Raw genomic sequence first — 19,151 nt, 5'->3', positions numbered from 1 at the left:
GTTGTCATAAGTTTCTTGTGAAAAGAAGGATGGATGTACATGCACCACTAACCACTTGCCTTGTTATATTGGCTACTCTCTCTGTGTATTTCCAAGGGATAAGTTATATATCAGGAGAGAGCACAGTAAGGTCACTTTCTCTAAAGGCACTTGTTACAAGATGGACTCCTGAATGCAACATAATATTTCATAAAAGGGGAGACTAGTTACCACCTCATCTTACAAATTTATGTTAGTAAAAAATATACATATCTGTAATATATATTCACTTAACAAATACTATATGAGAAACATTTGAGTAATATAACCATATGAGTGAGAGCATATACTCAAAAAACAAACTACATATCTTTAGGTAAAGTTTTCTCATCTACTTTCAAATGAACTGAACTCCATTGTTTGTTATCCAATTCTTAATTACCTGATATTGTTCTAATCCTTCTATATTTTCTCATTTTGTGCTTGTAACGGTTGTTCAATGTTTGATTGCTAAGTTTCTGAAATATCATTTGTTTACACATATATTTTCTTTCTGGATCAAAGGCATATATCAAAATTTATCATAAGCCTTTTATGGATATCCCTTTGAAGATTACACAATACTTATTTCAAAAGGAAATCACCTTTTGTGTTTCAGTGCTGTATAATGTTATTTACCACATAGACAAAGAAAAAACTCAAACATTTTTTCTTCTCTTTTCCAGCATTAGATAATTAGAACTCTTCTCTTTATTCCATGTGCATTTTCCTGGAATAAGACAGATTTTCCTTTTCTTATTTTCTGAACTTAGTGTTCTGTGCTATCAACTGAAATTAAGATATTTTTCTGATAAAATTATATTCTGAAAATCTCTTGCCAATCCATACAAAATTTTGTTTGAAACTTTTCTAAATGGGTGATTGCTTACAGTGTTATTTCTATCAAAATTATTCAGTAAATAATCACTACATCATATGGTCCCCTTATTTTACACATTATAGCTAAATTTGCACAGAAGAAAAGTCGAAGTCTGTCACATACTTATGATGAGGCTACATAAATAATGAAACATATATGATTTTACAAATCTAGCAACCTCAAAATAAAGGAAGTCCCTACAAAATGTACTGTAATCATTACTCTTATATTTTATGCATAAAGTTGTAATACAACACATAAAATCTGGAGAACAGACTTGTTTTACTTGATTACTCTCAAAGTCATTCCTGCAGTATCAAAACTTCACGATAATCAAACATAAAAGCAAAATGTATATGCATCTCTCCCTGTTATCTCCCAGTCTGTAGTTTCTCTTGTTGACAATTTCATGCATATCATGTGACTCTTTCTCTCCCATTTACTGACTTTATCATACTTTCTTACCTATTTTCATTCACTCAGTCTTTCATTCTTTCACTAGCATTTGTTAATACAAGTCCTTCTTGAAATGATAATCTTAACAAATTCAAAAATATTCTAAAACACCCTTTATTTAATCAAAGTACTCACAGTAATACCACTAAGGAATAATATTTTTTTGTACATTATACATACCATATTTCATTTAAGTATATTACAAACAATGGGTGCATGTAAGCACTTGATCCATCCCAACTGAATGAGAGCAGCATATAAAACAATAAAGAGGTGCAGGTTTTAAAGACAATAACTCAGATGTTAATGACAATAAATTGGCAATTTCGCTGAACATGAATTTATTTGTATGTGAACTGTCTAGCCACCATTTATCTTAATGTTAGTCAATCTTGGCAAACTGATAAATTAGATGTAACATTCAACATGGCATTTTCGATATGCAATGCAAGGTGTTTTGCTTAGAATCCTTAATCTTTTAGCCATATTCATTGTAAACTGTATCTGGGTGGCAATAGCAAAGCCTGAAATTTCATAAAAGAATTTTACATGTTGGTATGACTAGAGAAATATCAAGCACGTGGCCTCTGGTTTCACTTTATGAAATGAACCAAATTAATCATAGTTTGTAACATCGTTTCATAACACCATTAAAGTTATAAATTTGTTTACGTGTCAGGTGAGAGGGGGGGCTAGTTAATCAAGGGGGACATTGTCAACTCTTGAAAAATCTAAACTAGACTTATCACAAAAAAAACTCTTGAAAAATCTAAACTAAACATTTCCCAAAAGAACAGTTGTCAATGAGGCACTTTTTTTGCACACCCTGAAGTAGTGGACAGCATAATGCTCAGGGAGGCAGGCACATATTTCTAAATCTGGATGCTAAGTTCCCATGGATGACTCATTATGGCTCTGATGGTACACTCAGTCTCCCATCAAAAGGACAGCTGATGATCTTGAAAGAGGTTCAAATCATTCCATGGTCAGCCATAATGGCTACTATCAGTATTTTTCATAAACACTTAGCTGAGAAAAATATAAAATTGGAGTCCAGTGAAAATGTTGTGCACACTTCATCACAAATGTGCTTCACTGATGCAGCATAACAGTGAAGAATTATGTCAATTACCATCAACAATAACTACTAGATATATATCTGGTGGTATTAAGTAGCTTAGAGTTCAACTAAAATCAATGGACAGTATCATTCATTTTCACAAAAAAAGTTATATATCAGACTGGAGGAAAAGTTTGCAATGAGATACATAAAATAACAAAAAAAAAAAAAATCAAACATATTTGCCATTTACCACATTAGCGAGGTAGCATCTTGGGAATTGGGGAGAAAAAACACTGTCCACATATTCCCTGTGTGTCGTAGAAGGTGACAAAAGGGGGTAGGAGCAGAGGGGTTGGATGCCCTTCCCTCCTGTTTTACTTACATAAACGATGTATCTCATAGTTCTCACAAGAGAATCTCATATGAGCTTGACTTGGACTTCTTTCAGTTAATGAAACTGTCTAATGCCCTTGATCTGCTTTTCTTCAAAATACCAATGGACAAAGCTTTTTGTGCATTACATGTTACTGAAAAAGCCTTTACCACAACATACCCCATCAGTATTGCTCAAAGAACTTTAAAGAAGCATATGAACTAAAGATTAATAGCTCTTGCTATACCAGTATCTTAGGCTATTACATTATATTCATTCTTTCTGACAAAACATGAAAATATTACCATCCAGTGCATGAAAATATCATAATTAGTTTCCTGAGGCTGGTCCTACATAAGTATATATGACAACAATAAATGCAACAGACCAAAGATTTACTTCTCAATTCACCAAGTCCATGTAAGAGGGTGAATTGATTATATTACTGAAAAACTTTCTCGTTCTGCATACTAGACAAGTATATTCCTGTTAATTGGGCTTACATACACATGTCTGTGTTGACTTTCCATAACCCAGGTCTTTTTGTGTACATACGAATTATCACCTTCATCCCATCAAAACACATCATTAGACTGTCACCTGCAGTGACTAAGTCTAATACAGTCTCTAGTTTGTAAATTTCACGTTTGAATTTCAAGATTTTAGTATCAAATAACAAATGTGTCAGGCAACAATCATTCTGCTAAAGAGGTCAACATGAATATGATTATAGGATATACAATACATCAGCATGCAACATTTTTTTTTTTTTTTTTTTTTATACTTTGTCGCTGTCTCCCGCATTTGCGAGGTAGCGCAAGGAAACAGACGAAAGAAATGGCCCAACCCCCCCCCCATACACATGCATATACACACGTCCACACACGCAAATACACATACCTACACAGCTTTCCATGGTTTACCCCAGACGCTTCACATGCCTTGATTCAATCCACTGACAGCACGTCAACCCCGGTATACCACATCGCTCCAATTCACTCTATTCCTTGCCCTCCTTTCACCCTCCTGCATGTTCAGGCCCCGGTCACACAAAATCTTTTTCACTCCATCTTTCCACCTCCAATTTGGTCTCCCTCTTCTCCTTGCTCCCTCCACCTCCGACACATATATCCTCTTGGTCAATCTTTCCTCACTCATCCTCTCCATGTGCCCAAACCACTTCAAAACACCCTCTTCTGCTCTCTCAACCACGCTCTTTTTATTTCCACACATCTCTCTTACCCTTACGTTACTCACTCGATCAAACCACCTCACACCACACATTGTCCTCAAACATCTCATTTCCAGCACATCCATCCTCCTGCACACAACTGTATCCATAGCCCACGCCTCGCAACCATACAACATTGTTGGAACCACTATTCCTTCAAACATACCCATTTTTGCTTTCCGAGATAATGTTCTCGACTTCCACACATTCTTCAAGGCCCCCAGAATTTTTGCTCCCTCCCCCACCCTATGATCCACTTCCGCTTCCATGGTTCCATCTGCTGCCAGATCCACTCCCAGATATCTATAACACTTCACTTCCTCCAGTTTTTCTCCATTCAAACTCACCTCCCAATTGACTTGACCCTCAACCCTACTGTACCTAATAACCTTGCTCTTATTCACATTTACTCTTAACATACATACATACATACATACATAAAAATAATACATGCCATTTCTCTCAAGAAAAAATTTTACTCAAAAGGGATTGTAAACTAAGGATAAGAATGATTAATCACTATAAATACTGGTCACAGAAATAAAGGTGATGTTAAGTAGCCATATAAACAGACATTTTCACACACATTAACTGAGATTTGATTATCCTTACAATATAGGTTTGCGTCATTGTAATCAACAGAACCTTCAGTGCAACAGGATGCAAGACAACAATCTGAACCTTTTTTAACTGATCAAAGTTGCTGTCATTGTTTTGTCTTGGTGGAAGAAATATTGCTTTGGTATACTTATTATTTTCATTTAGACACACTCTTAATGATTAAACACAGTGTCACTGGTTTTGTATTTATGTATCTTAAAATGATCAGGTACACTGTCACTGATTTGTTTTAATGTACCAAATAATGCTTTGTTACATTATACATATTTCCTAGTATAACTTATTACAAGAAAGAACACCATTTCTACCTTGCCATGGCATATCAAATAATACTTCCAAACATTGTCACTTTTTGCTGCAATGGAACAAGTATTGCTACAGTGCATTATCAATGTTTTGTCTTAGGTAACTCATGGTGGTCAGGTTCATTACTGTTATTTTGTCTTGATGAAACATATAATACTGTAGTCAACTCATTGCTTTGACTTGATTAAATGAACAATGTTTATGTCCACAGTTATTGCTTTCTCTCAGTGTAAGACATAATGAAAGGGTAAATTGTCACTTCTTTGTTTTGGTGGAACAAAGATCACTGCTTAAGTCTACTCAAACCCCTTTGCCTTGATGACACCAAGTTAAGGTACTCTAAATTTCTTTTGGTTATCAAACATGAAATATTCAATTTAAGAGCACTGTTTACACTGTTTAGATACACTATCACTTTGTCCTGGTAAAGTATATTACATTTAGGTTCACCCTCATTTGATGAAATGAAATATATAGACATCATTTTTTTTGGAACAACCTTTTGCCAGTTTTGTGATTTGAGATAGCCCAGATATTTACAAACAGAACTTACTGACAGAACAGCGTGAGGGGTATACATAATAACTGTTATCAGAGGAGACACAGACAAGCACAGTCAGGAATACAGCCCTGGATATTAAGAATGAATACAAGATGACTGTACAGCTTTTTGTTTTCATCTCGTGCATCTTACATCTTAACAGTGAAGGCTATATATTACACTGGTGAACAGTAAATAAGTACAACACTTATGACATAGGCCTGGACATGGTGTGAAACATTACATTAATTCAAAGGAAATCAACATGGTTTGTAACAAACAATTGATCATCAAAGGAACAGAATTAGAGGAATGTCTCATTCATGATACCAAGACCAATAAATGCAGGGATATTGTGTGTACAAAATGTTTGTGACATTATATTAAAGTGTGAATGTGCCTAAGATTATATAATTTTCAAAAGGACTAATGATGTATAAGAAACAGGAAAGCCGAGACATCTTGTATATGCTGGAAACTCTTGACTTAGCCACTAGGAAGAAACACATCTTGGTCATTGAGAAGAAGGGCATTTTGGCCTCTATGAAATTTTTTGACTTGTTAAGCAATAAGCAAGGCAATAAAGATTCTAAAAATTTCTCTTATCCTAGTTGATTTTTTTTTCTATCACTAAGGCTTTCTTGTACATGTTCATGATCAGCATTAAATTCTCAGTAAAATCTCATCACCAGTGTCTTCTAACTGGTACCACTGCCTAATTGCAATGCAATTTGACCTAATCTTCCAATATAATAATCATTCAGGCAAACAATACCATTCCTTTTGTGCCATAACTATTCTTTGGCACTTTTCACATGCTCTTGTTGGACTTATATTTTTGTCTTCCCTGTGTACCTGCCACTCTCCATAATCATTTCTAGTATCAAAAGGATATATGTTTGAGACAAAGATGCATATCAGTGTGGTACTGCAAGGGCTAAGGTATTATTGCTACTGCTTTTGAGTTTTACAGTGAAAGCTACAAAATTCTATGGCCAGTTTATCTACTTATCTTTGGATAGTTTTATGATTAAATTACAATGAAGATTTGGCATCAGCAGACTTCTTTAGAATATCACTCACATGTATTTTTTTTTAACTTTTTAAAATGGGAAACAGAAGAAGGAGTCACGCGGGGAGTGCTCATCCTCCTCGAAGGCTCAGACTGGGGTGTCTAAATGTGTGTGGATGTAACCAAGATGTGAAAAAAGGAGAGATAGGTAGTATGTTTGAGGAAAGGAACCTGGATGTTTTGGCTCTGAGTGAAACGAAGCTCAAGGGTAAAGGGGAAGAGTGGTTTGGGAATGTCTTGGGAGTAAAGTCAGGGGTTAGTGAGAGGACAAGAGCAAGGGAAGGAGTAGCAGTACTCCTGAAACAGGAGTTGTGGGAGTATGTGATAGAATGTAAGAAAGTAAATTCTCGATTAATATGGGTAAAACTAAAAGTTGATGGAGAGAGATGGGTGATTATTGGTGCATTTGCACCTGGGCATGAGAAGAAAGATCATGAGAGGCAAGTGTTTTGGGAGCAGCTGAATGAGTGTGTTAGTGGTTTTGATGCAAGAGACTGGGTTATAGTGATGGGTGATTTGAATGCAAAGGTGAGTAATGTGGCAGTTGAGGGAATAATTGGTATACATGGGGTGTTCAGTGTTGTAAATGGAAATGGTGAAGAGCTTGTAGATTTATGTGCTGAAAAAGGACTGGTGATTGGGAATACCTGGTTTAAAAAGCGAGATATACACAAGTATACGTATGTAAGTAGGAGAGATGGCCAGGGAGCGTCATTGGATTACGTGTTAATTGACAGGCGCGCGAAAGAGAGACTTTTGGATGTTAATGTGCTGAGAGGTGCAACTGGAGGGATGTCTGATCATTATCTAGTGGAGGCTAAGGTGAAGATTTGTATGGGTTTTCAGAAAAGAAGAGTGAATGTTAGGGTGAAGAGGGTGGTGAGAGTAAGTGAGCTTGGGAAGGAGACTTGTGTGAGGAAGTACCAGGAGAGACTGAGTACAGAATGGAAAAAGGTGAGAACAGTGGAAGTAAGGGGAGTGGGGGAGGAATGGGATGTATTTAGGGAATCAGTGATGGATTGCGCAAAAGATGCTTGTGGCATGAGAAGAGTGGGAGATGGGTTAATTAGAAAGGGTAGTGAGTGGTGGGATGAAGAAGTAAGATTATTAGTGAAAGAGAAGAGAGAGGCATTTGGACGATTTTTGCAGGGAAAAAATGCAATTGAGTGGGAGATGTATAAAAGAAAGAGACAGGAGGTCAAGAGAAAGGTGCAAGAGGTGAAAAAGAGGGCAAATGAGAGTTGGGGTGAGAGAGTATCATTACATTTTAGGGAGAATAAAAAGATGTTCTGGAAGGAGGTAAATAAAGTGCGTAAGACAAGGGAGCAAATGAGAACTTCAGTGAAGGGCGCAAATGGGGAGGTGATAACAAGTAGTGGTGATGTGAGAAGGAGATGGAGTGAGTATTTTGAAGGTTTGTTGAATGTGTTTGATGATAGAGTGGCAGATATAGGGTGTTTTGGTCGAGGTGGTGTGCAAAGTGAGAGAGTTAGGGAAAATGATTTGGTAAACAGAGAAGAGGTAGTAAAAGCTTTGCGGAAGATGAAAGCCGGCAAGGCAGCAGGTTTGGATGGTATTGCAGTGGAATTTATTAAAAAAGGGGGTGACTGTATTATTGACTGGTTGGTAAGGTTATTTAATGTATGTATGACTCATGGTGAGGTGCCTGAGGATTGGCGGAATGCGTGCATAGTGCCACTGTACAAAGGCAAAGGGGATAAGAGTGAGTGCTCAAATTTCAGAGGTATAAGTTTGTTGAGTATTCCTGGTAAATTATATGGGAGGGTATTGATTGAGAGGGTGAAGGCATGTACAGAGCATCAGATTGGGGAAGAGCAGTGTGGTTTCAGAAGTGGTAGAGGATGTGTGGATCAGGTGTTTGCTTTGAAGAATGTATGTGAGAAATACTTAGAAAAGCAAATGGATTTGTATGTAGCATTTATGGATCTGGAGAAGGCATATGATAGAGTTGATAGAGATGCTCTGTGGAAGGTATTAAGAATATATGGTGTGGGAGGCAAGTTGTTAGAAGCAGTGAAAAGTTTTTATCGAGGATGTAAGGCATGTGTACGTGTAGGAAGAGAGGAAAGTGATTGGTTCTCAGTGAATGTATGTTTGCGGCAGGGGTGTGTGATGTCTCCATGGTTGTTTAATTTGTTTATGGATGGGGTTGTTAGGGAGGTGAATGCAAGAGTTTTGGAAAGAGGGGCAAGTATGAAGTCTGTTGGGGATGAGAGAGCTTGGGAAGTGAGTCACTTGTTGTTCGCTGATGATACAGCGCAGGTGGCTGATTCATGTGAGAAACTGCAGAAGCTGGTGACTGAGTTTGGTAAAGTGTGTGAAAGAAGAAAGTTAAGAGTAAATGTGAATAAGAGCAAGGTTATTAGGTACAGTAGGGTTGAGGGTCAAGTCAATTGGGAGGTAAGTTTGAATGGAGAAAAACTGGAGGAAGTAAAGTGTTTTAGATATCTGGGAGTGGATCTGGCAGCGGATGGAAGCATGGAAGCGGAAGTGGATCATAGGGTAGGGGAGGGGGCGAAAATCCTGGGAGCCTTGAAGAATGTGTGGAAGTCGAGAACATTATCTCGGAAAGCAAAAATGGGTATGTTTGAAGGAATAGTGGTTCCAACAATGTTTTATGGTTGCGAGGCGTGGGCTATGGATAGAGTTGTGTGCAGGAGGGTGGATGTGCTGGAAATGAGATGTTTGAGGACAATGTGTGGTGTGAGGTGGCTTGATCGAGTAAGTAACGTAAGGGTAAGAGAGATGTGTGGAAATAAAAAGAGCGTGGTTGAGAGAGCAGAAGAGGGTGTTTTGAGATGGTTTGGGCACATGGAGAGAATGAGCGAGGAAAGATTGACCAAGAGGATATATGTGTCGGAGGTGGAGGGAACGAGGAGAAGTGGGAGACCAAATTGGAGGTGGAAAGATGGAGTGAAAAAGATTTTGAGTGATCGGGGCCTGAACATGCAGGAGGGTGAAAGGCGTGCAAGGAATAGAGTGAATTGGATCGATGTGGTATACCGGGGTTGACGTGCTGTCAGTGGATTGAATCAAGGCATGTGAAGCGTCTGGGGTAAACCATGGAAAGCTGTGTAGGTATGTATATTTGCGTGTGTGGACGTATGTATATACATGCGTATGGGGGGGGGTTGGGCCATTTCTTTCGTCTGTTTCCTTGCGCTACCTCGCAAACGCGGGAGACAGCGACAAAGTATAAAAAAAAAGAAAAAAAAATACATCTTTTTCTTTTTCTTTCATACTATTCGCCATTTCCCGCGTTAGCAAGGTAGCGTTAAGAACAGAGGACTGGGCCTCTGAGGGAATATATATATATATATATATATATATATATATATATATATATATATATATATATATATATATATATATATATTTATATATATATATATATATATATATATATATATATATATATATATATATATATATAGGACAACAAAGGCCCCAATCGTTCACACTCAGTCTCTAGCTGTCATGTAAATATATACATTTTTTTTTTTTTTTCATACTATTCGCTATTTCCCGCGATAGCGAGGTAGCGTTAAGAACAGAGGACTGGGCCTTTGAGGGAATATCCTCACCTGGACCTCTTCTCTGTTCCTTCTTTTGGAAAATTAAAAAAAAAAAAAAAAAAAAGAGAGGGGAGGATTTCCAGCCCCCCCGCTCCCTTCCCTTTTAGTCGCCTTCTACGACACACAGGGAATCCGTGGGAAGTATTCTTTCTCCCCTATCCCCAGGGAATATAAATATATATATATATTTTTTTTTTCATACTATTCGTCATTTCCCGCATTAGCGAGGTAGCGCTAAGAACAGAGGTCTGGGCCTTTGAGGGAATATCCTCACCTGGCCCCCTTCTCTGTTCCTTCTTTTGGAAAAAAAAATAAAAAAAAAAAAACGAGAGGGGAGGATTTCCAGCCCCCCGCTCCCTTCCCTTTTAGTCGCCTTCTACGACACGCAGGGAATACGTGGGAAGTATTCTTTCTCCCCTATCCCCAGGGATAATATATATATATATATATATATATATATATATATATATATATATATATATATATTTTTTTTGCTTTGTCGCTGTCTCCCGCGTTTGCGAGGTAGCGCAAGGAAACAGACGAAAGAAATGGCCCAACCCACCCCCATACACATGTATATACATACGTCCACACACGCAAATATACATACCTACACAGCTTTCCATGGTTTACCCCAGACGCTTCACATGCCTTGATTCAATCCACTGACAGCACGTCAACCCCGGTATACCACATCGCTCCAATTCACTCTATTCCTTGCCCTCCTTTCACCCTCCTGCATGTTCAGGCCCCGATCACACAAAATCTTTTTCACTCCATCTTTCCACCTCCAATTTGGTCTCCCTCTTCTCCTCGTTCCCTCCACCTCCGACACATATATTCTCTTGGTCAATCTTTCCTCACTCATTCTCTCCATGTGCCCGAACCATTTCAAAACACCCTCTTCTGCTCTCTCAACCACGCTCTTTTTATTTCCACACATCTCTCTTACCCTTACGTTACTTACTCGATCAAACCACCTCACACCACATATTGTCCTTAAACATCTCATTTCCAGCACATCCATCCTCCTGCGCACAACTCTATCCATAGCCCACGTCTCGCAACCATACAACATTGTTGGAACCACTATTCCTTCAAACATACCCATTTTTGCTTTCCGAGATAATGTTCTCGACTTCCACACATTCTTCAAGGCTCCCAGAATTTTCGCCCCCTCCCCCACCCTATGATCCACTTCCGCTTCCATGGTTCCATCCGCTGCCAGATCCACTCCCAGATATCTAAAACACTTCACTTCCTCCAGTTTTTCTCCATTCAAACTCACCTCCCAATTGACTTGACCCTCAACCCTACTGTACCTAATAACCTTGCTCTTATTCACATTTACTCTTAACTTTCTTCTTTCACACACTTTACCAAACTCAGTCACCAGCTTCTGCAGTTTCTCACATGAATATATATATTTTTTTTTTTTTTTTTTTTTTTTTTTATACTTTGTCGCTGTCTCCCGCGTTTGCGAGGTAGCGCAAGGAAACAGACGAAAGAAATGGCCCAACCCCCCCCCCCCATACACATGTACATACACACGTCCACACACGCAAATATACATACCTACACAGCTTTCCATGGTTTACCCCAGACGCTTCACATGCCTTGCTTCAATCCACTGACAGCACGTCAACCCCTGTATATATATATATATTCATTTTCTTTTTTTCTTTTGCTTTGTCACTGTCTCCCACGTTAGTGAGGTAGCGCAAGGAATCAGATGAAAGAATGGCCCAACCCACCCACATACACATGTATATACATACACATCCACACACGCAAATATACATACCTATACATCTCAATGTATACATATATATATACACACAAACATATACATATATACACATGTACATGATTCATACTGTCTGCCTTTATTCATTCCCATCGCCACCTTGCCACACATGGAATAACATCCCCCTCCCCCCTCATGTGTGCGAGGTAGCGCTAGGAAAAGACAACAAAGGCCACATTCATTCACACTCAGTCTCTAGCTGTCATGTAATTATGCACCGAAACCACAGCTCCCTTTCCACATCCAGGCCCCACAGAACTTTCCATGGTTTACCCCAGACGCTTCACATGCCCTGGTTCAATCCACTGACAGCACGTCGACCCCGGTATATATCCCTGGGGATATATATATTATCCCTGTGGTTAGGGGAGAAAGAATACTTCCTACGTATTCCCTGCACATTGTAGAAGGCGCCTAAAAGGGGAGGGAGCGGGGGTCTGGAAATCCTCCCCTCTCATTTTTAATTTTCTGAAAGAAGGAACAGAGAAGGGGACCAAGTGAAGATTTCCTTCAGGGGCTCAGCTCTCTGTTCTTGGTGCTACCTCACTGACGTGGGAAACAGCAAATAGTATGAAAAAAAAATACATACATATAAATATATATATATATATATATATATATATATATATATATATATATATATATATATATATATATATTTTCGTCTTTTAAACTATTTGCCATTTCCCGCATTAGCAAGGTAGCGTTAAGAACAGAGGACTGGGCCTTTTTTGGAATATCCTCACCTGGCCCCCTCTGTTCCTTCTTTTGGAAAATTTAAAAAAAAACCGGGAGGGGAGGATTTCCAGCCCCCCGCTCCCTCCCCTTTTAGTCGCCTTCTACGACATGCAGGGAATACGTGGGAAGTATTCTTAATCCCCTATCCCCAGGGATAATATATATATATATATATATATATATATATATATATATATATATATATATATATATATTCCCTCAAAGGCCCAGTTCTCTGTTCTTAACACTACCTCGCTAACGCGGGAAATGGCGAATAGTTTGAAAGAAAGAAATAAATATATATATATATATATATATATATATATATATATATATATATATATATATATATATATATATATATTCCTATGAGTCCATGGGGAAATGAAACACTTTAAGTTCCCAAGTGCACTTTTGTGTAATAATCACATCATTAGGGGAGATACAAGGAAGATATATGTCAGCTAATATACAACAAAGAGACGTAGCTAGGACTTGTTTAACAAATGGCATCCTAGCTATGTCTCTTCGTTGTATATCAACTGACATATTTCTTTCCTGTCTCTCCCCTGATGATGTGATCATTACACGAAAGTGCACTTGGGAACTTATCACGTTTCATTTCCCTGTGCACTCATAGGAATATGCTTGATCATGAGCTAAATTGTGATTCTTTCCAATACGGACACATAAGAAAAACGTTTAAAGCTAAAAATGTCGTCTGGTCCAATGCACATACACAGAGATTAGATCCATCTTTGGTGTCAGAGAAAGTATACAGTGGTTCTTATAAAAAGGCAGACAGCTTAAAAACCTGTTGCAGTACCAGCTTCATGCAGTATTTCTAAGGTGATGCATGGGTATGACAAGCCTTGTAAGTGGTAAATTTTGTCTTCTAGGTCTTTATAATACAGCTAAACTGTTCTATAAGTATGCAGCATCATTCATTCATAGTATCTTTGTGAAACAGTAGCATATTTGTAAATAAAATCAGTGAACAAAACCAATCACATACAGCATCATCTTGAAGATGCAGTAGACTCCTGTAAGTTAGTATGCAGCATCAGTCATCCACACTACTCTCTGAAGAAGGTGAAGATTCATTGAATCTACTGGGGGTACCAGACATTTGCCTAGTACCTATGTGAAGATGATGAGGTCTCATCAAAGCCTCTACCATTATGGATCACAAGGGGCTCTGGAGATATGGATGCTTTAGGAGCCTTTTTCTTTCTTGTTCTGCAGCAGATGAAGCTGCAACACTCATCCTTCTTCTGTAGGATGAGCTTCTCATAGCCCACACACACCATTACTACCACCATGATGATAGTGGAAATCCCCAGCACAAGGAAGATCCCTGTCAGGTTGTACAATTTGTTTTCTGAAATGTTAAGACAGTTTTAGTGCTGGATGTGGATGAGAGACAGTCAGTATTTCTAAACACCATATCTAAATTATGTTCCTGACATTACAATGTATTCTTGCAAACTAAAACTAAGGAGGGCCAGTCTCATCTTGGTAATGGAGATTACTGATAATAATAATTTTAACACTGTCTTTTGTCATATTTTTGGAGAACACACTATATATGGCTGTATATGGTTTGCACTAAGCAGTCATCAGAAAATTACCTGACTTTCTGCCCACAGTAAAATGTTATTCTACTTTATTGAATTTGTTTTGCATTAAAGAAATTTATTCAAAAACATTATGACAGGTATCTTTATTATAAAAAAAATCATCTGATTACCTTAAATCAAAGGCAAGATTTCATCAGCAATAGTCACAACAATAATGAAATTCAAGCATGTCTAAAAAAAATGTATTGGCAATACGTCTGATACGATGCTTGTTACATCAAAGGCCAGGCCATCACATCAAGGCTACTTATGCTGAAGGGGTCACGTTTCTTTGATGTTCCCCAGTGAAGTATCACTGCTTTGTCACCAGAGTCATCACAATGCCAATGTCACAAAAAGGGGCAAAAGATTAACCCATTCCACAGCAACCTTGCCATGATACAGCAAATATCATCTCTCTCAGGGATAGAGCACCGTCTAGGGTTACACCCTATGAGAGAAAGAGCACCCTCATGGAAAGAGCATCACCCAGGGCCACACCCTTCATGAGCCCACAACTCACCTCCATCATCATTTCCCGTGAGGAATGTCATCCTAGTGTAAGCCACTCTGTTACCTGCACTCTGGTAGCCGAGTGCCACCAGGGTGTACCGTCGCCGGCGGTACAATCCTCCCAGCCGGTATGTGAACCTGCAAGACAGGCACATTTTGTAAGTTATCTTTTTAGGTACATCATGTAAGATCCCGAGGATACATGCTTTAAGGTTTATTCTGTGGGTATGTACATTCTGTATGGTTCGCTGTGTGGATATATCTTCTATGGAACACTCTAGAGATACACTCCCAAAAATGTATCGGCCACCCAGGCCTGAAGTTTCTAATATTCTACAACTGGCTGAACAAGATCAAAACTCGACTTTTCTACCATCCTGTTGCAGTTATAAACTACATCAGGGTGGCAGTGAAGTCGTTTCAAACTCGGTCGGTCAGTTGTACATTATTAGAAACTTCAGGCCTTGGGAGCTGATACTCTTTTGGGACAATGTACATTCTCCAAGGATAAAAACCTGCTATCAAGACTCGGGGAAAACATAGAGATGGGTTTTTCCTTTCTAGGGGAAACAGACATGCTAATACTGTAGACTTAAGGTTAGGTTATTGGAAGCTGAAGATAAACAATTGCACTAATTGATAAACTCAGGAAAAGTATTTGCAAACCTAAAGCAAACTAAATGGAAGGGGTGAGCGAGTATAACAAAAGGGAAATTCGTGCATTAAGATCCAAAGAGGTAAAAACACAAGTATAGATATGGTAAAGTGATGTGAAACATGAATGGAAGTAAGGTAGACTAAGATGAAACAATTGTTATAGCATGGTAAACTGAAAGTACAAAGCAGACATCACTAACGAGAAAGCATTATGCAGGTGTAGTAAGCAGAGAGGGACTGTGAGGTGTGATAGAGGACAAGGAAAAATGCTTCTGGTATAAACTGGAATGATAAATGGTGTACAAGAATGGTAGAGACTGACTTGATACAGGTGCGGTAAACATAAGAACAAAGGGAAACGGAGGGTAGGTTGAAATATAAGGTAGACTCAGGGTAGACAGTAAACAAGAACAGTAAACTGCGAGTGAACAGACTATGGAAACAGGTATGGCAAACAGGGCAAACAAGGACGGTGTAAACAACAGAAAACTGGTATAGTAGAAAAGAGAAACAGGGATGGCAGAGAATGTTGGTCCACACTTACGGCAAACTTAGGGTAAACAAGAAAGGCAGACGTGATTAAAAAGTATGGCAAACAAAGACAAGAGAGATTCAGTAAACAAACACCTGTACAAAGTAGACAAACAAGTGAGTAATGGTAAAAGCCCGTTTCATGTAATGACTTCCCTTAAACAACCTGCTTACCCTAGTCTGACCTATTTCAATACCCTTTACCTTAAACCATGCCTCCTGACTTACTCAAGACCCATAATGGCTTGCTAATGAACCCCCTTAAGAACCAAAGACCTCTCTGGCTTACAAAATTCATCTAACGTAATTGTGGACTTACCAAAGACTATTGTAACTTATTTAAGGACTCCCTAAACATACCAAAAAAAATCCCTCTATTTACTTAAGGCTTCGAATTTCGCAAAATTCTTGACTCATCAGAAAACCCTGACTCAAGACTCATCTGATTTACCCATGGCTCCCTACCTACCTTGATACCCTCTGACTTAACCACGAGAAAACAGACATTTCCCAACATGGGTTATCCAGGACCCTCATGAATTACCCATGACCATCCTCATGATTTACCCTTATAACTTCCTCAGAACTCTCATGACTTCTCAGAGACCCTCATGACCTACCCAAGACCCTCATAACTTATACAGAACTCTCACAACTTACCCAAGACTCTTATGACTTCCTCAGAACCACATGACCTACAAGAAACACTCATAACTTGCCCAAAGATTCTCCTCACAAACCAAAAATCCGACTTACTCAAGATCCCCAGCCTTACTTATGACCCGTCATGATTTAATCAAGTCCCTGCAGTGCTCCTCAAGACTTACCCAAGGCGTCCAGAGTGAGGGCTGTAGAGGGTGGTGGGGTCGAAACCCTTGCCGACAGTGTTGACGTTTAAGGTGATGACGTGACGACTTCTGTCCACTGGGTCGTCATACGATACGACCACCTGCCGGGGAGATGGTCTTAATGGGTGGTAGGGAGTTACTGGTAGAAAATCGTGGTGTGGGAGGTATTCTTAAATGATGGAGGAACTCTTCCTGCAGGTGTTGTTACTAGCTATGGTCGTGGAAGGAGTGCTTTTATTGCTAAAGGGGAGTCGTAGTAGGGGTGTTACTGCTAATGTGTGTGTGTGTGTGTGTGTGTGTGTTGGGGGGGGGGGGGTTGCAGTTAAGGTAGTGCTAGAGTGATGAGGGTCACGGTGGAGGTGACTGAGGGATATGATGGGTTACGTCACCAACAGGGGCCGCAAACCGATCTAAATATGCCACACAGTTCGTCCAACCTCGTTACGCCATCTTCACATCACAGTTTATCATGGATCTAGCTCGTTAGCTCGTAACTATGGGACTGTTACGCAGTTAATGAGAGAGCTGGCTAGGTTGTATCGTGCATGTCAACATGTAGGATGAGCAGCTATACCTTCTCAGGATGATTGTAAATAGTCTACAACAACCAAACATGGGTGTACAAAATCATCACTTAAAGACGGATGTGAATCATAGATGAATATAAATAAATAAATAAATAAATACCAGGAATACTCAACAAACTTATTCCTCTGTAATTTGAGCTCTCACTCTTATCCCCTTTGCCTTTGTACAATGGCACTATGCACGCATTCCGCCAATCCTCAGGCACCTCACCATGAGTCATACATACATTAAATAACCTTACCAACCAGTCAACAATACAGTCACCCCCTTTTTTAATAAATTCCACTGCAATACCATCCAAACCTGCTGCCTTGCCGGCTTTCATCTTCCGCAAAGCTTTTACTACCTCTTCTCTGTTTACCAAATCATTTTCCCTAACCCTCTCACTTTGCACACCACCTCGACCAAAACACCCTATATCTGCCACTCTATCATCAAACACATTCAACAAACCTTCAAAATACTCACTCCATCTCCTTCTCACATCACCACTACTTGTTATCACCTCCCCATTTGCGCCCTTCACTGAAGTTCCCATTTGCTCCCTTGTCTTACGCACTTTATTTACCTCCTTCCAGAACATCTTTTTATTCTCCCTAAAATCTAATGATACTCTCTCACCCCAACTCTCATTTGCCCTTTTTTCACCTCTTGCACCTTTCTCTTGACCTCCGGTCTCTTTCTTTTATACATCTCCCACTCAATTGCATTTTTTCCCTGCAAAAATCGTCTAAATGCCTCTCTCTTCTCTTTCACTAATACTCTAACTTCTTCATCCCACCACTCACTACCCTTTCTAATCAACCCACCTCCCACTCTTCTCATGCCACAAGCATCTTTTGCGCAATCCATCACTGATTCCCTAAATACATCCCATTCCTCCCCCACTCCCCTTACTTCCATTGTTCTCACCTTTTTCCATTCTGTACTCAGTCTCTCCTGGTACTTCCTCACACAAGTCTCCTTCCCAAGCTCACTTACTCTCACCACCCTCTTCACCCTAACATTCACTCTTCTGAAAACCCATACAAATCTTCATCTTAGCCTCCACAAGATAATGATCAGACATCCCTCCAGTTGCACCTCTCAGCACATTAACATCCAAAAGTCTCTCTTTCGCGCGCCTATCAATTAACACGTAATCCAATAACGCTCTCTGGCCATCTCTCCTACTTACATAAGTACACTTATGTATATCTCGCTTTTTAAACCAGGTATTCCCAATCATCAGTCCTTTTTCAGCACATAAATCTACAAGCTCTTCACCATTTCCATTTACAACACTGAACACCCCATGTATACCAATTATTCCCTCAACTGCCACATTACTCACCTTTGCATTCAAATCACCCATCACTATAACCCGGTCTCGTGCATCAAAACCACTAACACACTCATTCAGCTGTTCCCAAAACACTTGCCTCTCATGATCTTTCTTCTCATGCCCAGGTGCATATGCACCAATAATCACCCATCTCTCTCCATCAACTTTCAGTTTTACCCATATTAATCGAGAATTTACTTTCTTACATTCTATCACATACTCCCACAACACCTGTTTCAGGAGTACTGCTACTCCTTCCCTTGCTCTTGTCCTCTCACTAACCCCTGACTTTACTCCCAAGACATTCCCAAACCACTCTTCCCCTTTACCCTTGAGCTTCGTTTCACTCAGAGCCAAAACATCCAGGTT

The 19,151-nt window shown here is 39.2% G+C and overlaps 1 protein-coding gene across 1 annotated transcript in view; it reads right to left on the bottom strand.

The window, feature by feature from the left end:
- Positions 1–13,457: 13,457 nt before the first annotated feature.
- Positions 13,458–19,151, bottom strand: part of LOC139758628 (uncharacterized) — a 65,384-nt gene continuing 59,690 nt past the window's right edge. The window contains exons 2-4 of the mRNA XM_071680135.1: positions 16,850–16,971; positions 14,845–14,972; positions 13,458–14,083 (exon numbers count right to left, since the gene is read on the bottom strand). Of these exons, the coding sequence (XP_071536236.1) occupies positions 13,836–14,083; positions 14,845–14,972; positions 16,850–16,971 (498 nt within the window). The 3' untranslated portion in view covers positions 13,458–13,835. The remainder of the gene's footprint in view (positions 14,084–14,844; positions 14,973–16,849; positions 16,972–19,151) is intronic.

The sequence above is a fragment of the Panulirus ornatus genome, chromosome 31 (assembly GCF_036320965.1).
Source record: "Panulirus ornatus isolate Po-2019 chromosome 31, ASM3632096v1, whole genome shotgun sequence".
Taxonomy (NCBI): Eukaryota; Metazoa; Arthropoda; class Malacostraca; order Decapoda; family Palinuridae; genus Panulirus; species Panulirus ornatus.
Note: the sequence above shows the minus strand (reverse complement) of the source record. Positions and strands in the feature narration are given on the sequence as shown.